The following is a 25496-nucleotide window of genomic DNA, read 5'->3' on the forward strand; positions in this document are numbered from 1 at the left end:
TGATGATAATAATATGTACTGTGAATAAATAAACAATTCATAAAGAGTACAAATATATTGTGAGCTTAGTACTCAACTTTATTAAAGCCTCACTAAACACACACACACACACACATATATATATATATATATATATATATTCCTACACACAGGTTATTACAAATCTTCAATTGTTACTGTCCATCAACAAAAATCGGTAATGAGTTGTTGTATGGTCCGCTGTCTAATTTGGGTTTTATCCACTACCGACTAAAGCATCCATTATGTTACATTTAATTAACACGTCTATTACAAACCTTCGAAATTATTCTTGCAAGACGCGAAATCTACAAAACGCCCAAATTGTAAACCATCAGGCAATTCCATTGGATCATTCATTCAGGGTTGTGGAAGTGACGACGAGAACGCTCTGTTCCCCGAAGTGGGGAACAAGATGGGTTTGGCGTTGAAATGCGTTCCCCACAGGTTTGACACAATTTGCCGTTATAAGGGCGAAGTGCCAACTCGGATGTTAGGGGGGTTATAGCCAGCTAGCAGCGCTCATGGATCCCACTTGAATCGTGCGTAAACGGTGGGCGAGCCCCGCCCCCGCCCTCCTGTCCGGTTAGGTCGTCTCCCTTGTCTAGTCCTCTGGTTCATATACGAAGCTCTTGAATCGCTCGGATTGAGCACTGGTATTGCCTTCAGTCGCTGCGACTCGTTTCTCTCCTGTCTTGGTTGCACATTCCCCTGTGTTAGCTCACAGAGACTTGAATTGTTTGCGCCTTCTTGTATCATTATATTTATTTTATCATTATATTTTATTTTTAATCAAATTTTTTTCCTGACATTTAAGATAACTGTGAGTGGTGAGCATTTTTTATCTTGTTTTATAGAAGTTTGCGCTTGGAGCGTGTATGCCACGCCTGGATGTTTTGTTGTTGGACAGAGCAATGTTAGCTTTGTATATTGGTGATCTGCATTAGGGTTCGAGGTGGAAGTCTGATAGCGTTGAGAGACTTGGCATGCGCAGGATTATGTGAGGAGAAGTGGGAGTTGGGAAAGGAGGAAGGTGAGAATCTGGCGAGTGAGAGGTGAGGATCTGTTTGCGATTGATTTTGGAGCTGGTGTAATCAAAACAACGCTATAATGGAGTATACACAGGAGACGTTGAAGACACTCTCTCAGTGTTTTCTGCAGACTCTTGCTCCTAATCCTGAGCCCCGGAAGCAAGCGGAAAGCTTATTGAAGCAGGCGGCGGATCAGGCCGGCTATGGAATGGTAATTATGCAGATTGTTTGCGAGCCCTCAGTAGACGAGCAAGTGAGGCAGGCTGCAGCTGTGAATTTCAAGAACCATATTAAATTCCGATGGGCAACTCCAGATGCTGACGATCCATCCCCTGTGGTCGCTATTCAAGACCCGGAGAAGGAACAGATCAAGGGTGCGATTGTCAAGTTGATGCTCAGTACTCCTCCTAAGATCCAGTCACAGCTTAGCGAAGCCCTGGCTATTATGAGTCAGCACGACTATCCCAGGAAATGGCAGTCGCTTCTGCCTGAGCTTGTGAACAGCTTGTCTACTGCTTCTGACTACACAGTCATCAACGGCATCTTGCAGACAGCCAACTCAATTTTTAAGCGATTTAGGTATGAATTCAAGTCAAATGAGCTGTATACGGATTTGAAATACTGTCTTGATGGCTTTTGTGCCCCACTCTTGGACATTTTTCAGAAGACTGGGCTGGTCATTGCTGCTAATACCGAAAATCCCGCTATTTTGAAGCCGCCGTTCGAATGCCTACGATTGTGTAGCCGGATATTTTATTCTCTCAACTTCCAGGAACTCCCTGAGTTTTTCGAAGAGCATATAGCGGAGTGGATGGGAGAGTTTCACAAGTATTTGGTATATACGAATCCTCTATTGGCTGAAAGGGATTCTGAGAAAACAAGCGTTGTAGATGAACTAAAGGCAGCAATTTGCGAGAATATCAATCTGTACATGGAGAAAAACGAAGAAGAATTTCAGGCTTATTTGAGTCAATTTGCGACGGATGTATGGGGCTTACTCATGACCGTTTCTTTGGCTCCCAGCCAAGATCGGTTGGCAACAACTGCCATTAAGTTTCTGACCACCGTGAGTAAGAGTGTCCATCACAAGCTGTTTGCAGATCCTGCAACCTTAACACAGATTTGTGAAAGTATTGTTATTCCAAACGTGAGAATTCGAGACGAAGATGAAGAGCTCTTTGACATGAATCACGTTGAGTACATTAGACGCGATGTGGAAGGGAGTGACTTGGACACCAGGTATATCCACAACGTACTCTGATTCTAAGAAAGTACTGATGCAATGCCAAGAAAAAGTGTTGTTTCGGGCTTGCATCAGTACATTCTATTGGTACTTAAATCGTAACGGTGTCCTTGTACCGAAAGGTACACTATGATGCTCAGGTATCCTAACGAAGTGCTATTTTGAACTGACTCCAGTAGATTTGTCGTAGTGATGGTCGAGCTTGAACAGATAGAAGTTGAAAGAAGTGAAAGGTTTTGTTCGAGGTTACTTTTCGATCAGTATCAACCTATGAAAGTGACAATCTATTTGATAATGAAGTGTGCGTCGTTTTCGTAGGAGGAGGATGGCTTGTGAGCTAGTGAAGGGGCTATCAACTCACTATCGTGAGCAGGTGACAGGAATGTTCAATGGATACATACAAACCATGCTGCAACAGTATGCCGCTGCTCCTGCTGAGAATTGGAATGCCAAAGATTGTGCGATTTACTTGGTGGTATCGCTTGCTCCTAAGCAAGCATCAACTGGAGCAGCGGGCACAGATCTGGTGAACTTTGAACAATTTTTCAACTCTCAGATAGTGCCAGAATTGCGAGCTCAGGGCTCAAATTACAACGGGATTCTGAAGGCCGATGCATTGAAGTTCTTGACCACATTTCGCACTCTGGTTCCCAAACAACTGACCCTGGAATTGATGCCGCAGTTGATTCAGTTTCTTGTCGCGGAAGCTAATGTTGTTCACTCTTATGCAGCCTTGGCCATCGAGAAGCTACTGACCATTAAGGATGGAAGACACACTCGTTATTCTGCTGCAGATCTTACTCCATTTCTTCAATCTCTTTTTGCAAACCTATTCGGTGCACTGAAGCTTGTTGACTCTCAGGAGAATGCGTATGTCATGAAGTGCATTATGAGAGTTTTATCCATTGCAGATATTGGACCGTTTTCTGCCCAATGTTTAGGTGAGCTCACTAACATCTTGGCGCACGTGTGCAAGAACCCAACCAATCCGAGCTTCAATCATTATCTTTTTGAGGCGGTAGCCGCACTTCTGAGGAATGCATGCGAGAAAGATCCAGGGCAGGTGGCAACATTTGAGAACTTGCTGTTCCCCGTCTTCCAGACAGTTTTGGAGAATGATGTGACGGAGTTTGCTCCTTACGTTTTCCAAATCATGTCTCAATTGCTTGAGACTCGAAGGCCTCCTATTCCCCCAACATACTTGCACATTTTCCCTGCACTGCTAACTCCTCTTTTGTGGCAAAGGCAGGCTAACGTTCCTGGTTTGGTTAGGCTTCTCCAGGCCTACCTACAGAAGGCTCCGCAAGAAATCAATCAAGCAAACCAGTTGACCCAGGTGTTAGGAGTTTTTGAGAAGCTTGTTGGTTCCAAAAACACCGACCATCAGGGCTTTTTTATTCTAAACACAGTTGTGGAGAATTTGAGTTTTGAAGCTCTGTCTCCTTACATGCTTCAAATTTGGAATATTCTATTTTCACGACTGCAGTATCGCAGCACAGTGAAATTTATCAAGTCTCTTATTATTTTCTCTTCTCTCTTTGGTGTGAAGCACGGCCCGCAACGGGTAATTGAGACAATCAATTCTGTGCAACCTGAATTGTTCTATACCATTTTGGACAAAATCTGGATCCCAAACCTTACAACTATTAGTGGAGATATTGAAACGAAGCTATGCTCTGTATTTGCAACGATGCTTGTTGCACCATTGTTTCAATCTTCCAAGGAGGCGTTGGTAGGCAAGTTGGTCAATAATGTGATGACATTATTGATTAAGCCCGAAGAGGAACGGGTGGATGAAGACAAAGATGTACCTGATATGGACGAAGTTGTAGGTTATGTGGCTGTGTATGCTCAATTACATAATGCCGCTAAAAAAGAAGATGACCCTCTGAAAGATATCAAGGATCCCAAAGAATTTGTGGCAAAAACTCTTGCAGGGGTCTCTCAACAGTACCGCAGCTTATCTACAGTGTTGCAGCAGGGATTAGAACCTGCTAACATGATAGCTTTGGGACAGTTTTGCAGCGCGTCGAGTGTTGCCTTGGCCTGATTTTAGTCGTTTTCGAGAGGTATTGAGGAAAGAGGGACAAATGTAGTGTCCCACATTTTCAGGAAGTTTTGTGTTCACATGATTAACCCGCCAAAGCCTAGGTAGGTAATGTTGAAGTCCTGGAGTTTGGCAAGCTTCGAATGAGCACTTTCCTATGTGGATATGCCTGACTCTTCACCGCAAGAGTATTTTTGGTTTAATTTCATGGTTTCATGAATTAGTGCTTAGGTAGCATTAGTCAATTTATGACTAATATTGATCTCTATTAGCAAAAGGGTCTCGTGTTGGAGATAAGGTTTTTAGAGTATATCTCGTTGAATCCAAGCAGTGCCAAATGAAATGTTCATTGACTCGACGTGTTCTTCAATTGCGATTTTCAAGAGGTGTGTACTGGAAATATTCATTCTTCTTTTACATATTCATTTGATGTTAGAAAACCTGTGGCGAAAGTGATCAATTGACTTAAAATGTTCTTTTTGTATGTTACCAGATTGAAGATCCCCATTGATATGTTCTATTTCATATACTAGACAGGATGAATGGAACTTTATTCACCGGTAAGTTTTGATTAGTTTTAGCGACAAATGCGCTTCGACAAAACACCTCTCCTAATCTACCTTCAGTTATTCAGATGTAAGTTTTCATGCGTAGAAATAGAGTGATTGGTCTGTGCTAAAATCGTCAAACGAACCTCCAGTATCAACCCCACAAATGACCATGTATAAGTTGGTCGCAATTTGTTCGCAGATTGAGTGTAGTGGTTAGTTTGCCGGTTAACATATATACTTTGGTTGTGGAGGTAGTTATATGCGGATGAAGTCTCATGGCTACTATGCTGGTCGGTATACATACGCGGGTTGAGTCTTTATAAATACGCTAATTGAGTCGGTATGCATATGCACTGTCACTTTTTTCTTTTTCTTTTCATTGACGTGAAACGGAGTTAGCCCAATATGCTTCTGCTGGATGAGTCTGATGGTTAGTTCGCAGATTGGTATAAAGACGCGGGTTGAGTTGGGTTAACTAAAGAAATGGGTAGAAATGAAATATTCTATCTAACCCTGTTGATAAGGATAGTGAATTGAAGCTGACAGCTTCAACAGAATTTTCACTGAAGTGCATGCGCTGCCATTCATCATCCCAGCCAGCCAAGTAAACAGTCTATGGTGGCTCAGGAAGTTAACAGATATTATCCACATTTTGCTTTCGTACATGGGCAACACCACTGTAAATACCTGACAACCCACATATATAAGAGAATTATGCACTTTCTGTACAAGTTTCCCCTGTTTAACAGATTTTAAAACGCAAAGGAATCATTAAAATGTTTTTACAGAGTTTATCCATCTCGTGCAAACAGGAAAATTGATGTAAAGTAGTTTAGTTTCATGAATATATGTTACAATACAGTATAATGATTAGAATTGGACTGAAGTCTTTACCTACATATGCATGCCCTAACAAAATTGCTCAGTACATCTTCACAGCCACCAAAATCTGTGGCAACTGCGAACACCAGTATTCACAAATCAAACATAAAGCACTTCTGAAACCAAGATCCGTTCCCCAACGAGACCCTGAAATCACACAATAGTTTCTCACAGGGCGTGAGATGGGCTTGGCAAATATCTTGAAGTGACGAACATATTAAATTTCTCTTTCCTCTGGTGCTGCTGACCTTGATTCGTTAAAGTAGGGCACCTAGTCTGCACAATTAGCTTGGGTACGAACAAAGTACATTTTAAGCACAATCCAGGAACCACACAAATTCAATGTGAATTCAACTTCTACCAACACAATTGATTTCTATAATTTATTCAAGTTCTGTGTGCATGCCGTACATACGTGCGCATCATTCTGACTACGAACTGCCTAGAGAAGTAACAAAAAATATTCAGTAAGATACAAAGAAAATTCACCTGTACCGTGAAGATTCAGGCTGTCTCTTGAGTTATGGGTTCAAAGCACAAACTGAACTTTTGCTTTGAAGCTTCAAACTCTTGAACAATCCATACTGCTAAGCATTATGAAAATTCCATGAAGATGATCACATTGCCAAAGACATGCATCATCAAATATGACATCTGGGATGGAAGAGGTGCAGTTGTTCAGATGCGTGAAAACATCATGTCCAGCTGTATTTCTTCCAGTCAAATCACAGAGTTGTAAATATAAGAGATCGTTTCAACTGTAACCAGAGACTGGAACCGGGAATCCTCCAAACCTTTCTTCACGCCTGTTAAGACACAAATAAGAAAAAGATCAAACTCACATCACTTCTCATGTACGAGAAAGTTGAGGGAGCAGCAAAATTCACAGGGTGCTGAACCTGCATATACCCACCTCCGAGCAGACAATAACCATCACAAATTTAGAACCTGTACAAAGGATGTACTAAAAATAACATCTGCTGCATACTTAACCGAGTAAGAATTACCTGGATAAATCTCCCTTCCAAGAACGAGCACTTGAAACAGATGATTCTGGATACACAAAGCTGCTTGCTCTTCCAAGATTTCTGAATTTATGTGATCTTTTTCGTTGGAGTGCATTGGAAGATGGAGCGTTTATTTTTCCCTGCTCAAAATAGTTCCAAGAATGTCCTTAATAAGCAGTTTCTCTCAAGAAGATGAAGATCCATCGAACTAAAGAGTGTACACCAACAAACATACTATATTCTATCATATGAGATGATACACCGAAACATACCTTTTCAGTCTCCAAGTCAATCAACTTTATGTTCTTCGGGTATATACATGCTTTCTTCAGCTTTCTATGGCTAACAACTTCCACTTCGGCAATGAATGTTGCACAAACTGAACGATGGTCAGACAGCTTCAGATCTCCTCGTGTGTAAGCTACTTGCCTCATCCCCTTTCCGTACCATAGAATTCTGTCACACCTGCAACGTCAAGTTTCAATTAGACATAAAATACAAAATGTTCCACGATTGCATATGAAGTTTGGGCCTCTTCCAACATGCAACAAGTTGTCCCGACACTTGCCAGGCAGGTGAACGTCGCTTCTCCCCAGTGCTTGATGTCTCGCCGGAGAATTGATCTGTTCCTTCCTTGTACTTATAAGTTGGAGGAAAGTGTATAGGCCCTTCCATCCAATCTTTAAACACCCGTCCCTCGCCTTGCTCAAGTTTCAGCTGCTCAAATGTGCGTGATGAAAACATAGTCAGCTGAAAAGAGCAATCTAAGAAAAACCAAGGTGATGCACTTGTGAGCTAGATATTCCTACCTTGTATCTTGGTCAAATTCAGATAGGGTTCGGTTAAGCACCTGATCTTTACGCAAGAGAGATTCCCAATCGCGACAGCTGACGAGTTGCCAGGTCTCTTTGTCTGACAAAGCGAGCCGATAGTTTAGATCTCCAAGCCAAACGATTCGACTGCAATGTGGACAAGAAACCAAGTGTTAAATGGAGCAGTTTGTGAGGGACACAGGAAGTGACATAGAGTAATACATTTCATATCGCCAAGATCACAGACTAGAAAATTAACTGCTGCATACAAGAATAAACGTGTTTTTTAAAAAACACAAGAGAACAGATCGAAATAAATTTACAACATCTAAGTAAAGACTAAAGTAAACAATGGTATGGCAATGTATGTAAAACAGCATCAACTGGTAATGCGTAAAGTTTTACTCACTCATGTGCCAAAATGGTTTCAGGTAGTTCGACATTAAACACCTTCACCAATCGAGGAAATTTTGTTCGGCGCAAAATCTCCATAAAATCAGCATTTCTTCGAAATTGGTCCCCTTGCTTATGTCCTGAAGTCAAATGGGAGCACACGAAGCAGAAGCTTGTGTGGTGAAGACACATGCTTACAGAAATGGATCCCTACATGTGTTGCAAATGGAAAAATGAGAACTTAATGATAGTACTTCAAAGCGATAACCATATATATAGCGAAGGATATGTCTCATTGATTATCATAAGTTCTTACTCCAACAATCAAGTTACATAGAACTGTTTCAGATAAATCGAAAATTTCTGCGACAAAAGTGGCAATCCATGACAGGCATTGAGTTTTCATCGAACATGTGCTCTTCTCTGGTGATGAAAATCATTGTCACCAGACGAAAGTAGATTTTCCCACAGTAATAACGCTTGCTTAGAAGTGTTTACAATGTGAAAGGATTCAATACCTTATTTCCGAGGTAATGCATAAGACCGAGGCCGACAGCTGAAACCTTAACGTTGTGTACATGGCGCCAAAGCTGGGAACGAATCCAGACAGTTATAAAAATTCCCACCATTTGCTTGCTCGCAACACGAGAATACTGGTATTGATTACCTGCAGGATTGTAGCCTGCATACGAGCCGGTTGAAGACATGAGTGGAAGTACAATATTCTCTCTCTCGTCTACCATCGCTGCCTCGTGCAAATCTTGGGTAGTAAAATCTAAACTTTCCCTTTCAAACTTCCAGCTACTATCTGTTAGCGTCTCTTTCTCACCAAGCCTTTCTAATGTTTCAGCTGGAATATTCTTCTCATAATTTAAAAGGTTCCCCTCAGTAGCTAGAAAAGCCGTTTCTAAGTTCTTCCCGCTCACGCATCTACCCAGCATTTTTTCAACGTCGGAGACATCGGTTACAGAAATGCCCATGTCATCATTGCGAGGCGATAATGGTGCACTGCGGCTCTGAAATGGATCATCTTCCTTCCGCACGCCGACCTTTTTATTCAGATATTCGCGGATTTTAGATTCCCATCTGGCTGCTGGTTCTTGATCTTCAACTAACACGACATTGTTTGCATTCAACGGCACGATTTCTTGAAAGCTGCAGCAAATAGACGAGACATAAATAACATGTTAAAGTGCAATGAAGTCTGTTGGGTATATATCAAGTTCCAGGCATCCTTTTTGATATCTAATTCATAAACAATGTGACTGAAGTAGCTGTCACGAAAACCTACCCGAAGACATATATATCAGCCGGCTGAGAATTATCAATCCATTCCTCCAAGTCCAAGTGATCGGGGGGCGGCTTTCCCGCAACATTCCAGGTGTGCACTGCTACTCTGCTCACCATAAGAAATGCAGGTTATCAACTAGGAACAAATGAAAATGATCTCAAATCAATTTAAAACTGAGAAAACATTCCACTTCTGTTAACACCGACCTTAGCTTGAGCTCTAAATAGGTAATAGCTGGAGGTGTACAAACTTTGCTCAGATCTTACATGCTTATTCCAATGCCATGATTGTGTAACAAGTTTGTTTTAGATTTACAGATACTGAGCATAGAAAGTACCGATATTCGTTATAATCGACAAACTGCTGACGTAGAGTCTCTGACTGTCCTCGCAGCAATGACAATGGATTGGACAGCGGAGCAACTGAAATCCCAAATTTCCTCTTGGTCAGTAACTTCGAAGATAATTATTAGGAATACTGTATTATAGAACAAAAACAAAAAAACAAAAAACGAAGAAGAAGAAGAAGAATTGGAATGCGCATATCATTGGGTTCTTAAATGGAATGCGCATATCAGGTACAAACAAAATAGATAATTTTTCTCCAGCATTAACCTGAGACGTCATTCAAATCCACATTCTTGTGAAAATCAGGCGTATGGGTATCGAAGTAATCTAGCTCTTCAAAATCTGCACCAAATCCCACAAATGGTTTAATCCAAAAGCACAACGTTGAAACGGAGAAATATTGAAATGCAGAGATATCATCACATAGAATTTGAAATCACAGTTGAAGCATCCAGAAGAGGTCCAGCGGCTACAGGGGGTTTGACAGGCGCTGCTTACCACTCTCTTCTTCCACAGTATGCTCCACGTCCATATCGGTGTCGCGGTCAAATTTAATGTTTCCGGTATTTCTCAGGTTTAGCCATTTCTTTACCAGCTGGCGAGGCCAGAACTGCCACAGGCAACTCTTTCAATGTCAGTATTCATTCATATTCAGTAGTTAGCTTTCCAAAATTTTGCAGCTTGCATATCTTTTGAAGAGGTTCACTCCAATTACATGTCTGTGTAAAAGTATTTTTTTTCTGGATTTCAAGAATTTTAGAATGATACGGACTACAATTGAAAAACGTTGATGTCACCTCTGGTCGTCCTCGCGAAGCCTCTGGCCACATTGTGTCCCTGCGTGCCATTTTCCAACACATGTGACGTCATTAAAGAATAATTTTCTTCATGGTTGAGCTGCATTAGTACATTCTCAGAATGCTACAATGGTCAATCCAATATCAAGCAGGAGGATGTAATATGTACGCTCCAAAATACATCATCCTAGTGTTACCACTAATAAGAAAGTCTCCGTCAAGACGCTATGAACACAAAGTATAGTCTGAAGAGCGCTCGGATTCGCAGCATCTTGAAGAGATGAAGCGATCCTACGAGATAAGTAAAACATCAAAATATTCGTACGCATCAATCGCATAGGCTGAAGTACGTCCATAATTGTTCTTATTATACCTACAGAGATTCTAACCTAAGAACTAATAGCTTAAGTAATGAAACTCGTGATGAGCTACAGACTCGTCACCAACAGCCTGCAGCGTCGTCAAATTCTGAAGCTACCTAGATATTTTCAAGACTAACAGTACCGTATTTCGAAAAATCATCGAGGCGTGACTCACAAGCGTCGATATCTAGCAAGTACAGGCAATTGGCTTGTACAATGCGACCCTGCTGCGAGTGAAAAAATATATCCAGTACAGATTGCACCAACACATTTCGGAACTCAACAAACACTTAGGCGAAAGGGCTCGAAATCCTCCCAAGAGATATACAGAAGCTAGAAAGGTATACAGATAGCACTGTTGACAATGTTCAACTTCGCTGACCCTGGAGGAGGCTGAGGAAATCTAGAACCAACAACCCCGACTGAATAAAGATGGCACAAGAACACGACAGAATTCATCAGTGGTCGACTACATTCCATTACCATCGCACCAAAAATTTGTCAGTAAAGATGTTAGCAATATTCGTACACTGGAAACCGCAGTGCTAACGACAATCTAGAACCGCCGACCAAGAGAATGTCCTCCACGATTCTCATTTGCCACATAGGAGCACAATGACGCGCATCTAGCTGGCTCCGATCTTTCGTGTTAATATGCGCCACAACCATATATCTAACACCGAGCACAACTACAAAGTGTACTCAGAACGCGTACTCTCATGTAAGAAACCAGCTAGAGTACCTTCCTTCTCGTCCTTCAAACCCTTGCACCAGTGAGAACCGTAGCAATCTCTACACGAACGTCCCAATCCACCCGCCTTCTCTGCACCACAGCTCGCCCGTAGGGGAGCCACCTTGCTAACCCGAGATCAGACGGGTTACTATCCTGCAGTCTTAACAGAAAAACTCCTTAAAACTACGCGTGGACTACAGCAACAACAACAACAACTTCCATCACTTAACAAACGCTCCCCCTTGCAAGCTTAAAGTCGCTTACACGAACTCAATGATCTCACAACAAACAGTTCACGCACGTGTATCTCTTGCTTCGGCTCAACCACTACAGTGAAGCTCGCCCGAAATTGAAAAGACAAAAATGAAGCCAATCGCTCCCAACGCGCTATCCGCAGCCCCGCAAGACCTCACGCAACAAACGAAAAGCGCACAGGCAATTCTCCCCGATAATTAAACACCAAGATCATTCTCCCTTCGACAATGGCCGCACAGAGAGATCCTACACTGGACCCCCATCGTGCGCGGTGCGGAGTTACATGGGGATGCAGGGCGGGGGAGGGAACTGCGTTGGGATGGGGCTGGGAAGTGACGACCGAAGGCGCGTCCTGGTTTTACCGCGCGCCAATGGTGACATAAACAATATAACCTGTCCTGAGACCGTGTGCCCGTATACCGTGCCACGTGGCGTATGTAAAAAGGACATTTCAGAACAAGGACAGCCATCGTGGGGACCAGTCGAGGGTGTCAGAAAAATTGGAAGATGGATAAAAGATAAAAGATGAAACTGTATGGAAAGAAATACGTGACAAACTTTAAAGTCGGGGATAAAGTTTTGCTTCATGTCCCCAAGGCACATGATCTAGTGTTGGGGCTTAAATAATGCACTTAAGTCACTAACCTAAGGTCGACCTGCGCCCAAGTGGCACCACGCTACTGCCCACACAATAAATAATTCAAAATGTATTTATTTAATTATCTGGAAGATTTTGGTTTTGCAGCTTCTGCAGAGCAAAGTTGTGGTCATATATCCTCGATTTTCAAATATCTCGGAGTCTTGCTTATTTTTTTGGCCTTCGCTGCAATTAACCTGTCGGATTCACTCTAATCTGGAGTAAGAAGAAATTAATTAGGCTCCCCTAGTCCGGTCTGAAATGGGGCTCAAGTATCCAAAATATCCACCTCTGGAGCTCTGTTTACACATGTCTTGGGTGCCTTGTAGCATTAACGAATCCCTAAACTAGGATTAGGCTCTTTCTACGGTGAGGTAATTCCATTTCACCTCAAATTAACACTTGAGTTGTATAGCTGGGTTAACTTAGGGTTGGAATGACTTAGCTTCCTTCCTTCCTTGCCTGGGCTTTTCAATTTCGAAACCATATTCTATCAAACAGTTTGCATCAAAATTTGTATAAATTAGGTCCAAGTCTTGGCAATTTCAACAACCACCATGTGGGCATTTCTAATGGGAGCTTATCCTTTAATCTCCAATGCACTCAAATCAGATATGAAGATTCTTTTCCTCTCAAACCAATTTACCCCTCTTTTTATTCAAAATCTATACACACACACGTATAAATATAACTTGGGCGCAGGTCGACCTTAAGTTCCATCACAAAATGGAAAACAAATATAACCTGCTGACTAAATCCCATCCTGGATGTTGCTGCAATGTTGTGTGATTTTTCTCAAAAGGAAAGAAACCCTAAAATTGAGACAAAATCCAAGTCATAACTTTGCCATATGTGTCATTCTATTCATGTTCACATGAAGGGAATTCATTATCCATTATTGGATAACAGAAGGGGGCAAATGAGGAGGAGGTGGGTCAAACAATAAACAAACAAATAATCAACATCATGGTCTCCCAGAATAAAATGATACTCTGAGTCCTTTAAGCATAACTTTGGATATTAATAATCTACGATTTTTATAATAAAAAAATCAACAAAACATGGTCTATTAGGAGTTGGAAAGAATGTAGCCATGCCCCCAACCTGAAATTTATAACACCAAATACTTACGGATATTTTTTTTAAAGATTGTACATAAAAATTTTATTCAGTGCCTCCTCTGAATCAAGTGTACAATATATATGTATATATATAGGATTGTAAACTTTACCCAGGTATATACTAAATTGACCCACCCATCATCCCACATTTGCACATAAATTCTTGCGCTCCTTTTTCATTTTGGATCTAATAGTGGATAATTTTTGATGATGGTTAAGATGGGTGGGTCTATTTAGTAAATGCATGGATTGATTAAACAATTCCATATATATATATATATATATATATATGATTTATATATATATATTCTTTATATATTCTTTATATATTCTTTATACATATATACATATATAATTTTTTGAAAAAAAAAAATTCTTGTATCTTCTTCAACTACCATGGTCATGCTACCATTCAATCTTCTTCCAAGAAAAGCTTATCCAATGAGTTGTGTGTCGCATGCATAGAAAAACAAATATACAAAGAACAAAAACATTGAGTTAGCTATGTGATAAGTTCTTCAAAGGTCTATTTCCTTCAACCCTAAAAAAGTGTTGCATGAAAAGTGCTATTCATAAGGGACCACCAAATTTCCTTTGAAAGTCACAATGAAAGGGGACACCCCTCCAATGATTGTCCTTTTGAAAGGTGGGTTCTCTCATTCATGAGCTCATTGAAATGCACATGTATTTTAGGGTTTTCATGAACAAAAGGGGGGAAACCATGTGTTGCTGTTGTTGTGTGTGTTTGGACCCTTGTTGTGACTTCACCTTTCAAGACACTCAAACGAGGTGAATAGAATATCAAAAAATAAAGCAAATGAAATATTATTCAGTGAGAGAGAGAGAGAGAGAGAGAGAGAGAGAATACGAAGAAGAAGAAGAAAAAAAAAAGGATAGAAATGGTAAGTAAAAAAGTAACAAAAGGCATTACCATCTTAATAAAGTCCACGTCAGATCCACGTCAGCAGTGATGAGCGTAAGAGTACATACATGATTCATGGGAACAGTGGATGAGAACCTGTTCCCGTATTTCAAGGGAACACAACAGTGCGTCTGTCTGAGTCAAATGCTCAATAAACTGTTGGTCAATGTGAAGATTAGGAAGTTGTATGCGGCAGAGGCGGCACAGTTTTCTGGACTTGAAGATTTCAGTATTAAAAAAAATAAACAAAATACGAATGAGAACAGATGCTAACATCATGGATGTAAAACCAAATTTAAAAAAATATTATTTGCTCTTCACCATGCAATTATGTTTACAGAAAAAAATTGAAATATATTTAACAAGTCTAAATAGTGCAAATTACAAGTGTGATTTGGTTGTACAAGTTTTTTGTGTTATGGTTTCTATTACAATAATATATTTATAAAAAATAAAAATAAAAAAAAGGTTCATGTTTGGTGGCCATTTTCTGTATTTAAAATTAGAACAGATTTGGTTTGACATATCAACAACATATCAACATTCTTCACCTTAAACACAATCCATTATTTTTTTTCAAACAAAAGAATGGTCTGATATTTTTTACTTTAGTGTTTCCCCCTCTTACAAAAACTTTCCCAAATGCCCTAAAGGCCATGTACTCATTTCTTTACATGTTGCATTGTATTTTATTTTATTTGTAATAATTTTTTTTGGGCCATATGCAGAACTTGTTGTGGTGATGGGACAAATTGTTTGGCCTCACTCTGCAAGTCAGGATCAACATAATGGTTAAAACCAATTTCAATATTTCTTTTTCATATCCATCGTAATATTTCCACAACTATACTTTAGACATTTAATAGTATAAAGATGGTAACAACTATGAGATAAAAATTGCATTTCATCTTTCCCTTACACCAATGTCAAAGTACATAAAGGATTAAGAAATAAAAAAAGGAAGGACAAGGTGACAAAAGTCATACATACATACACAACACCATTTAGTTAAGTGAAAAAAATAAAAATAAAAAGGAGAAGAATAAGGGAAATTAAAACACAATAATAACACCAATAAGTGTTGTGTTGGGAGGAGTGTGACATATGAAAAGATTCCCAATGTAATTGGTATTTGTAGCTCTCACTGATTCCTAAGAAGCTTTTTTGTATGTATTATTTCCTTCAATCAATTTCAAGCCTTGTACAAGTCCTCATCTATGCCAAATTCTGATACCTATGCCTTAAATGGTTTGGTACAATACATATTGACTTGGTGTAAATAATATAATTTCGAATTTTTGAGGCTGTAGATGTAGTCTCCATTTATAATCAAAAATCGATTTTTAAGGTGCAATTGTGTTAAAATGTCACTTATTTTGACACCCATTTGTATTGTCTTGAACTTAGTTTACTATTTTAGTTTTTAAAAATCTGAATATTAACTATACTATTACATTATTATCTGTTATTTGAGTTATACTTAATCTTTAAAAAGTACTCAGCTTCCGAATTACATATTATAAGTTGAATTTTTTACTAGTTTATACTGTATTTATTTAAAATTGAACGCTTATAATAATCAATTATTTAATTACTTCAAAAAAAAATCTTCAAGTATAACCTATATGTTTATTCAATCATTTTATTAAAAATTAAAACTTATTCAAATACAACATGAGTGAGAATGTTGTATAAACATAATGAGCACTAGATAGTAATACAAAATGATGCAATTAAGATACAATCCAATTTGTGTGTGTACGTGTGTGTTTTTTTTTTTTTTTTTTTTTTTTTTCTTTTTTGTGTATTGGATATACTCTCTACCTATTACATTAGTCATTTTGTTTAAGTAGTTTATCTTACTTTATTTTTTCATATTCTTACCATTTGTAAACAATATTATAGGTTTAATGTCATATTTTTTAGGCTTCAAAATAGTCAAGTAGATGGATAATACATTGGTGTAATTTGAGTTTCAAATCCCTTTGTATTGAAGACCATATGACTCCAAATGTATGTAATTGGGGTGGATCATTGCAATTGTAAAAAAGGTTTGTGAGCAACTTTTACTTGAATGTAACATGAAAACTTAGTATAAATAAACTCTAAAGGGAATGTAAGAGAACTTTAATTGTTAATGTTTACTTTTTTACCATCTTCACAACCAAATCACAACCCAAAATCCTCTATCAACTCCATTTTGTAAAAGATCCTAAAGACAAAATTCACTCACCTAGTGCCATTAAAACTCTACACTATCACAACTTTTTGGCTTTTCACCAACACCAATAGATGATTACTTTTTCTTTTTCTTTTTTCTTTTTTAAATTTCAACATTATATAAACATTACCATGTAAGTAATGTTAGGTCGGTGGGAAGTGGGTGAGAAAAATGGGTTTACAACTTGTAGCAATAAATACGAGTCCTAATATCAAGTTGAAGCGTCCATCAATCAATAGATATATAGATTGATTTTTTTTTAGTTTTTAGTTTTTTTTTTAAAAAATGAATGAATGAAATTGAAATATATATATAATAAGAAGAGAAAGGGGGGGGGGTGAGGGGCAGTGTCAGTGAGAGGGCCAGCAATATATATATTAAATTCTCCTATGCAGCAGTTCATTACATGACTATATATATATATATATATATATAATCTTCCTCTGCAGCAGTTCATTTGACCACAGTCTCAGCTCTGCCTCAGACTGCCTGCTTAGACTGGAGTGGACTGGACAAGACTGGAGTGGACTGGACAAGACTGGAGTGGACCGGACCAGCCTAGGGCTGACCCTTTCATCCACACAAGTGGATGAATACGAGTAAGATGAATGACATATGTCTGAAGGGGTAGATGAATGGGTATGTGCATGAATGAATGAACGACGCCTGGCTTTCTGTCTTCTTTCTGCTTTTGTCTTTTCCTCTGCCTGCCCACTGCAGTCCCCCTGATTGAGGATCGTCCACAACACTCACTGCGTCCACTTGATGGATGAATTTTGGATGGATGTATCGTGGATGACGATTATGGGATGAAGGGGGTTTCTTAATAGCTCCGCTCATTCTCAAAGGCACTGAAGCCCAAACTGTAGGTCAACGGGATACGTGTTGAATCCTTGTGCAACAAAATGGCCCTAAACAGTAGGTTGTATATATATATGTATATGTATATTTATTGGAAGCATGAAATTTGCCACTTTATGCCTTTGAGGGTCCCTCTGATTCTATAACTTGGAGAGACTTCATGCATGTCATAAAGTAGTGTGTGTGTGTTTGTTGTTGTTGTTGTTGTTGTTTTTTTTTTTTGTTTTGTTTTTGTTTTTGTTTTTGTTTTTTTTTCTCTTGAATTGTTGTTTTTGAGATGTGATTGTCTTGATGTTGCCTTGGACATGAGGAATTGGTTGTGTCTTGTGGTATCATGTTTGAACTAATTGACAACTTGTCATGTGCTTTGTGGTATTACTATATGGTTGTTTTGTTTTGAACAATTACATGGGTTGACAATGTGAGTGTGTGTTTCTACTATTGACTAGATTTATTTTTTATGAACAAGCTAATTGACAGTGTGTGTTTGACATAAAGACGTTTGTGTCATTGGACCATGGACTTGAGCTTGATAAGAAAAGATAAAAAGAAACGGCCTACAGTGTAAGGTGTACTTATGTTTTTTTTGTTTTGTTTTGTTTTGTTTTTGTTTTGTTTTTTTTTTAACACTTAAAATAGCAAGTGAGTTTGATGATTCACTCAAGTAGTGGTCAGAAGGAAGAAAAATAAATAAATAAATAAATAAATAAATGCACAAAACTCAGCAGGAAGTGACTGATACAATGGCAGAGTCAAATTCACACTTAGGTTGATAACAAACTGAAACTCAAGCTATTCTATCACCAGTTTTTGCCCGTTTTTGTGCCATGTGTTGATCACAATTTTATGGCTTTAAAACTTGTGGGTATGTTATGTTTTGTTTACAAGCGTGAAAATGATGATACAACACAATGTAGTTCTCTTTGCATTGTTTTTTATTTTATTTTATTTTATTTTGTTTTATTTTGTGTTTTTATATATATACGTATGTATGTATTGTTTCTAAATGCAGCACTTTAGTACAATTGCGGGACGAATAATATATACAACAAAAAGCACTATTCCAACACGCCATTCTTGCATAGTTGGAATTCTTGTAAAGCCTTGTATGACCAGCAGGAAAAGTAACCATTTCGACCTGCAGAACACGAACCTCCGCGCTTGCAACATCGATGTGTTTCTCGTTGAGGAAGCAGACAAATAAAAAAAAGCCAAAACTCAGGCTAGAATACTATTCTGGACCCTGCAACTTTTCTGCCATTTTGCATATGCATCGTTGCAACATCATGCACATGGAAGCACAAGACGGCGTATGTGACAGGATGCTTTTATAATACTCTAAAGTAAACTGCAGAAGCCGAACCGTTTGAGTTCCTTTCACAGGGATCTGCATGCAGCGCCCAGTGTGGAGCCACCAGAAGAAACATCAACTTCTTAACGTTTACTTTGATTTTAGTTTAGTTGAATAATCATTAAAAAAAGAAGCGCAACATCTGCTGCCGAATCACACGCACCCACTTAATTCCCTTGAAGATCTGGTAGCTGAGACGTGTGCAGCGACTGCAGATCATGTCTGATGTTCTGGAAGAGTTTTTGTCTAGCCAAATTTAGCATCAGATGGGAAGTTGATCGAATTTGAAGACAGAGCTCCAGAGGTTACGATTTTCGCAAACTGAAAAGTTTGGGGTTTAACTTGAACCGGGTAGCCAAATGGGCTCCACTGATGCTCAGAAAGCCCACCCAAGGTCTCGCACAACAGGCCCCCGTTGTGAACACAACAAAGTTTGAGCAAGTGTGGACCAAAACAGTTGCTACGACCATTCACATTCACTAGAGAGCAGAAATCATGTGGATTCCAGCTGCACAATGTGGACGCGGAGTACCACGTACCCCTGTGGGGCCTGTGGCGGCAGAGCACAGTAAATCACAAGGGAGAGAGAACCAGAGTGGAATCACACAAAATCAACCTCAGAGACTGCGGAGCAGCCAGCGAAGGTAACCATCACATACAAATCCTGAACAATGAACCCACTTTTTGTGATATTGTAAAGTTCAACAATAACGACATCCCTGCGGCGGCGACACTCCGATTGAAACTAGTCGCGAGGCATCCCTGGAGCCCCACCAGGCCTCAGGTGTGGTAATATATTTCAGCTGATGCGGCATCAAAGTTCTTGCATATTTCCAGCCCTTGCAAAACCAATCACCATTGTATTGGGGGCACAATCAGTTTCGAGTATTGTAGACTTGATGTAACCCCTTCTGGCAGCATCAGATCATGAGCCATCAACATTGGCAGTGAAATGTCGCTATCCAGGCTTTTGACCTGCTCACCGAGGTGGCACCCCACCTAGCGGTAAGCTAGCTTTGTGAAGAATTAACATCATACTGCAGATTTGTTAATGAGCGTAGTGTGTGATTGCGTTATATAAGTATCAGTGATGAGGATTATCTCATATTTCTCGATTTCTTCGGAAGGCGGTCTGAAGGCATTGAAAATACTATCATTGGCAAAGGAACCAGGATTGGAGGAGATGATTCCCACGTACACAATCACATTCTTATCTACCAGAACGATACTCTGAAGTGAATTAGATAGACGTGTCATGATCGTAGTGCTAGTTGATAGGCTGCGAGGTGAGTAGCAAAGAGAGACGATTCTGATGTAGCATTGTCGCAACTAGATGCTTAAAAAGGACATTGGATTCCCACTCCGGAGAAATTTACACGAAATCGCATGCGGCAAGGATTGATGCCGATGATGACATTGGTCACGAAGTTGAGAACCTTTTGTGCGGCCGGATTCTCTAATTTCTCCAAGGGAACAAATTCCTCCATTCTCACTGGAACCTACTGCGATTGATTTGTAACGACCCGTACCCTTCAAACGCTGGCTTCACGATTATCTTCACGACTTCATGACGTTGTGGAGATTTATTGAACGCAATAACACACACACACACACACACACACATATATATATATATATATATATATATATGTATCAACGTAATTGTCTTCATTCACAACTTCCACTGGACTGTGTTCATCTCCCTTTGCTGCTCCATGTCTCTTCCTCGATTGTAACCGCCTCTCAGATCTATCTGCCTTCACCTGTTTTTAATCCTGCTCTAATGCGACTCACTCAAAAAGTGGCTCCAAATTCCTCTAGATAGCCTCTTGGACTCCACCTTGATGAAATGTCATGGCCTTGAATCAACTCTAGTGTCGCATTGAAACAAGAAAAAATACAGCAGATACTAACTGTGCAATTGAAAGAGATGAGTCGCAGCGCAATCAAATAATTGATGCGAATAGAACACTCAAAAATCTCCCATGCCCAACGTGGTTACAAACACAGTCTGAGTGAAAAATATTGATGTCCATTCACGTAGTCAGGCGACCTCCACGCAAGAAACCAAATCAGTTGTGAACACAGCACATAATGAGAAACTGTGCAGATATGGAAACCCCCGGAGATTTTCCATGACGAGTCCAGTTACAGCTGGAGGCATTTCCACGAGATTTAGGATTTGAAACTCTTTAATGAGGCTAAGCTTCCTTCGTGCTCATGATTCCAAGAGGTGATTTCACCACGATCTCAGTGGCAAGCTTCTGTACTTACAGATACAGATGAGATCGATCTGTGAAGGATTTATGTCAATGGGAATTCTATGCGGGGTTCGATGGTGGAGTTAATATTCAATAAGCACGCACTGATTAAGATGAGTAATAGGAATGGATCATGGAAGATTCCTCAGTTCCAGAAATGTTCAAAACCTTTAGTAATGTTGCATGCACAAATCACCAGCAATATGTAGAGTAAAATGATGTCAAACATGAGATGAATTTACGTCCATCATTGGAATAATAAACAAATGATTCAATAGAAAAATTATAAATGCTACATTCTAGTCTTAATCATATCATACAAGCAGCAAGAAATAGCAAGGCACGCTTAATGAAAATGTAAGGTGCCTGAGACAAGCTATCTCCTTCAACCAATAATCTCTGAAGTTCCCGAGGTGAATTAATCAAATAATCCTGTCAAGGTACTCATTTTGGATTTCTTACTTGATGGTCAGACTCAAAAAGCTAAATGACTTAAAATAGTGTTCACAAGATAGAGCTTTACTACGCTCGGGAGGCTTCCATAGTGGTCTCAATGCTATTTACAATAGAGGCCAAGTCAGAACCCCGCTCCAACTCTTGAACAACTGCTTCATGTACTTTCCTGTGCTCCTTCAACATATTGAAGGCTTGAAGAACCGACCACCGGGCGTGATTCGACATCTACAACACCGACAATGCATCTTTTCAAGACCAAGCACGTGATCTAGGAACAAGATTTTCAAAAACAATTACAGTAAGCCATTGATTATTCAAACAATGCTCACTAATATCAGCACTTAATTTGCAAGGGTATCAATGGCAGAATGAAGTTGAAAACATCCACTGAATATACTTTTAAATTCTTAATGAGTTACAAGCAACGAGTAACATGAGATGTCACGAAAGCCCACCCTGCCAGGGCCCCAGGGTGGCCGCAGTCCTGATATGATTCCCTTATACAAATTTTCATCACTTTCCCCGCCTTCAGCTTCTCCATAGACTAAACCCTCCGCAGCAATACCCGCAAATAATACAATGCAATACCTGCACCTCACAAACCCAAGACCAATCGATGACACGAAGAGGAAAGTACTCCTAGTATTATTTAAACTAGAAAACATCACATTATGTTCAAAACTGCTGCGACAAAAAAATCATTCAGACCTGTCAAGAGAAGCCTCAGTCAGTCTGTTCTGTTCTGATTCCCGTGCCAAACTCTCGTCCCAAAATTGGGTGCCAGCCTGCATTTTCACAAAGTAAAATATTATGAAATGAGCACACAAGCAAGTGAGAAATGGTTGAGTAACAAAAACATCTCAATTGGTCAACATCAAAGCAGACAAAGACAATAGGCATGGAAAACACGATGTCAGACTGCATTTCTAATTCAATCTACTGCTATCACATCGAGACGTAAAAATTAAGAGAGTTTTACCTGGCCAGAAATACCAGATTTAAAAGCCTCTTGAGCATCCAAAACTACTCCCCTTACTGGACACCCTAAAAGGTACGCTACAGATGCACAATTTTCAAAATGTCACATATTAGCTTGCAATTTTACCAACATCACCCGTTACCAATCAATGAAAATTAAATGGCTAATTTGATATATGTAAGTAAAAGCTTACCAACGAGAACATGTCCGGCTTCATGGACAAGCATTCGCCGTTTATATCCTGGCCATAGACTAAGAACCTGAGCTTGGGCTGCGCCCCCGAGGTAAATTGAGTCTAATAAACTTAATCCGACAATTATAACTGCAAGAGGACGAATATCGATATTGTTGTTCACTAAGAAGGAGAATAAAGCAAATCCTGCCGCAAGCTGGAAAGCCGAGGCCCCGGTCAAACCCCACTTCTTTGGCGAGAGGCTGGATGCTGTAACAACAAAACCAAGTTGCACAGTACAGAATCAGAAACATAAATGCATCAAAGTATATCTACAACACATTTGATCGTCTTCAATCCTACTATTAGTAGCTTTGAATGTTCCAGAACGCAGCACAAGTAGTGCAGAGACTTGCAGAAGTGATAATTACCATCAAGGCCAGACGACGCCAACATGTCCTCTGCAGTGACGACCCTCTTTGCTCCAGCAGCTTGAAGAACTGCCACAGTAAATTATATTGATTCACATGATCGGGCTAAAAATAATGAAACGTTCAGAAGTAAAGAATCATCAAAGAAAATGATTGTGAAGGGAAAAAAGAAGCATATTACCTCGTGCTTTGTATTTCCCGAAGTTTCGCAACAACCCGTTTTGTTGGAGATACCCATACGCGTCTCCGACCAATTGAAGATCCGTTGCGGTCTGACATATGTTAAGAATCTTCAAGAACTCTTTTTGAGGGAGAAAAAACGTCTCAGAAGACGAAGTTCCTGTTCCCCTCGAAGAATCGATCCTCAGCGACGATCCATTTCCATTTCCATCTCCATCTCCATCTCCATCTCCGTAAAGCTCAAACAAATCACCGTTGTTATCCCCAGATGTTGCAGCGTCTGATTCAAACCTGTTGAGAATCTCAAGTGCTTCCAATGCTTTTCCTAGATTTTTATGCTCTACGGCTTCCTCGAATTCTTTCCACTCAAGTTTCGGAATTCTTTGCCTAGAGTCGCATTCTAAAGGAAGAGACTGTGGCTCTGGATTTGGCTCTCGTTGTATGTCTTGGAAATCTTGTTGCGGGGCCTTTGCTAAAACAGGACGCAGTTGATCTTGTGAAAAATCCTTGCTGATCCTGTTAAACCCCTGTCTTCCTACAGAAATCGCCTTATAAGGACCTCTCACAGCACATCTAGCCCCGAGCCCCGCAATATGTTTGTGCTCGTGCCCAACAGAGAAGGGGCGAACTTGCAAGTGTGCAGTAAAGCTCCTGCTATGGTTCAGCTAAAATCCAGATCATTGCCACAGAATGCAAACACCAAATCAGAACTACATAAAAAATTGTATGATGCAACTCTATTACCTGAGCAACACGAATCGAACCAACCACTCCTCTCAACCCTAAATCTGCTACCTCGACTCAAGAAAGTGGATCCCACGTAATGCGTCCTGCGTCATGTACACCATAATGTACTGGTATTGCTGCAAATTTACCCCTCAGAGAATTTCACCTCATGAGCCTCTCTTCCGAACCAAGGCTATTCTCCAACCACACATACCTAGAGAAAATACAGATTTTAGCTTTACAGTCGACATGTAGACCCGACAACCGTAACGTGCTAAATTCTGATATAGGTCTCGCACATAGAGGCACACACTACCTAGAAACTAGATTGAAAAGCTTTCAAGAGCATTGTTGCATTTCCCGCAAGCTCCAGAAACCAAATTACTTGCCTCAAATCCCAATTTCAGCCGAGGTGTGGCACCCGCACCAAGAAAAAGCAACATTTCTACGCACGACTCAAATTCATTAAGAAGATGAAAACACAGAACCCCTGACCTCATCTGAAGAAACGACACATTGAACAAAGGCTCGATTTCGCTTCTTCCTGTCGCTGAGCGTGCTAATTCCTGCGCTACCTGATGCTAGAATTGCAGCCGCAGCCGCCATGGCTGCCGCTGATGTGATGATGCAACGGACTCAGGCCACCAGTGAGCTCCAAATTCAAATCCAATTCTTCAATCTCCAAACCCTCATATTCCAAAAAAGCAAACCCACAGAGTTCAGTTGGAATTGAAATCGAACTCCTTCGCACAATTCTTGCTGCTTGGCAGCAAATGGGCTTCGGATTGTCACGCTCTAATTCTGAGGCCATTGACCGTGAAAGAAAAAGGCGTGCAGGGCACGAACTCATGCTCTTCTTCTTCGTTCTATGATGCCGATGCTTGTATTATGTACAGGAGGGTATGAAAAATCATACCCGGGGGATATCAGACGGTGCGCCTGGCAGGTCTCGATGTGTTTAGAGCTATCAAAGAATACTCTGACCTTTTGTGTCCCATGACAAGTGTAAAGTGGACTTCTTTTCCATTTCTTCATATGGTTTTGAATTCCCAAAAATAAATGAGTAATTGTAATTTTTTAATCTATTTTTAATCTCTCCTTTTTTTACAACTCAAATAGTTATTGTGAGCTTATTGTGTGAAATAATTTACAATTGATTTTTTAAAAAAATATATATATATATTTTACTTTATTGGTACGATTAATTCTGCATTGTAGACAAAATCGCCCTTGCTTTCTTTTGATGTTGAAAGTAACAATAGAATGATGGATAAATGCACAACTTTGTTACTCTATAACTATGATAGAATCTTTTATCTATTATTAATGATTTCAAACTAATTTCATTTAGCTTCTTAAGAAAATAAAATTCTTTTCTGGTTATGATCTAAATCATGAAAATAAAACAT

General features: G+C 39.8%; 3 protein-coding genes across 22 annotated transcripts; 1 reads left to right on the forward strand and 2 right to left on the reverse strand.

The window, feature by feature from the left end:
* Window positions 1-524: 524 nt before the first annotated feature.
* LOC112278236 (exportin-2) lies at window positions 525-4709 on the forward strand. Of its 4 annotated transcripts, none has more exons than XM_073531899.2 (3): window positions 525-674; window positions 1013-2288; window positions 2611-4709. In XM_073531899.2, exons 2-3 carry the CDS (start codon window positions 1129-1131, stop codon window positions 4340-4342), a joined length of 2892 nt encoding a protein of 963 aa, XP_073388000.1. In that variant the 5' UTR covers window positions 525-674; window positions 1013-1128; the 3' UTR covers window positions 4343-4709. The 4 variants fall into 4 exon arrangements, with proteins under 4 accessions (XP_073388000.1, XP_073388001.1, XP_073388002.1 ...); XM_073531900.2 differs by having other exon boundaries at window positions 580-716; XM_073531901.2 differs by lacking the exon at window positions 525-674 and adding an exon at window positions 681-848.
* A 532-nt stretch (window positions 4710-5241) lies between these two features.
* LOC112278238 (type I inositol polyphosphate 5-phosphatase 10) lies at window positions 5242-12100 on the reverse strand. 17 transcript variants are annotated; one of them, XM_090247491.1, is made up of 16 exons: window positions 11816-12099; window positions 11524-11667; window positions 10420-10459; window positions 10121-10232; window positions 9890-9964; window positions 9613-9697; window positions 9276-9380; window positions 8503-9139; window positions 8001-8194; window positions 7630-7738; window positions 7348-7496; window positions 7052-7244; window positions 6780-6919; window positions 6262-6578; window positions 5785-5919; window positions 5242-5577 (listed from the first exon to the last, which is right to left on the reverse strand). In XM_090247491.1, the coding sequence occupies exons 3-14, from the start codon at window positions 10450-10452 to the stop codon at window positions 6527-6529; spliced, it is 1884 nt and encodes a 627-aa protein (XP_090103617.1). In that variant the 5' UTR covers window positions 10453-10459; window positions 11524-11667; window positions 11816-12099; the 3' UTR covers window positions 5242-5577; window positions 5785-5919; window positions 6262-6526. The 17 variants fall into 17 exon arrangements, with proteins under 17 accessions (XP_090103617.1, XP_090103618.1, XP_090103620.1 ...); XM_090247492.1 differs by having other exon boundaries at window positions 11779-12099; XM_090247494.1 differs by lacking the exon at window positions 11524-11667 and having other exon boundaries at window positions 11816-12100.
* A 9293-nt stretch (window positions 12101-21393) lies between these two features.
* On the reverse strand, window positions 21394-24915 carry LOC112278536 (uncharacterized). Its single transcript, XM_024512161.3, has 8 exons — window positions 24583-24915; window positions 23363-24026; window positions 23182-23250; window positions 22772-23020; window positions 22579-22655; window positions 22308-22384; window positions 22055-22187; window positions 21394-21824 (listed from the first exon to the last, which is right to left on the reverse strand). Exons 1-8 carry the CDS (start codon window positions 24691-24693, stop codon window positions 21666-21668), a joined length of 1539 nt encoding a protein of 512 aa, XP_024367929.1. The 5' UTR covers window positions 24694-24915; the 3' UTR covers window positions 21394-21665.
* Between the last annotated feature and the right edge of the window lie 581 nt (window positions 24916-25496).

This window comes from Physcomitrium patens, chromosome 25 (genome assembly GCF_059467195.1).
Source record: "Physcomitrium patens ecotype Gransden chromosome 25, ASM5946719v1, whole genome shotgun sequence".
Taxonomy (NCBI): domain Eukaryota; kingdom Viridiplantae; phylum Streptophyta; class Bryopsida; order Funariales; family Funariaceae; genus Physcomitrium; species Physcomitrium patens.

What these genes read in the sequence shown, in the direction of transcription:
- LOC112278536 (XM_024512161.3), bottom strand. Translation starts at nt 24,693, where the DNA reads ATGGCGGCTGCGGCTGCAATTCTAGCATCAGGTAGCGCAGGAATTAGC. An exon ending in GTGTCGTTTCTTCAGATGAG is followed by an intron (nt 24,027 to 24,582) that starts GTCAGGGGTTCT and finishes TCTGGATTTTAG; the next exon opens with CTGAACCATAGCAGGAGCTT. An exon ending in ACTGAGGCTTCTCTTGACAG is followed by an intron (nt 22,188 to 22,307) that starts GTCTGAATGATT and finishes TGTGAGGTGCAG; the next exon opens with GTATTGCATTGTATTATTTG.
- LOC112278236 (XM_073531899.2), top strand. Translation starts at nt 1,129, where the DNA reads ATGGAGTATACACAGGAGACGTTGAAGACACTCTCTCAGTGTTTTCTG. An exon ending in GGGAGTGACTTGGACACCAG is followed by an intron (nt 2,289 to 2,610) that starts GTATATCCACAA and finishes TCGTTTTCGTAG; the next exon opens with GAGGAGGATGGCTTGTGAGC.
- LOC112278238 (XM_090247494.1), bottom strand. Translation starts at nt 10,452, where the DNA reads ATGTGGCCAGAGGCTTCGCGAGGACGACCAGAG. An exon ending in TACTGTGGAAGAAGAGAGTG is followed by an intron (nt 9,965 to 10,120) that starts GTAAGCAGCGCC and finishes GATTTGGTGCAG; the next exon opens with ATTTTGAAGAGCTAGATTAC. An exon ending in GCTGATATATATGTCTTCGG is followed by an intron (nt 9,140 to 9,275) that starts GTAGGTTTTCGT and finishes TATTTGCTGCAG; the next exon opens with CTTTCAAGAAATCGTGCCGT.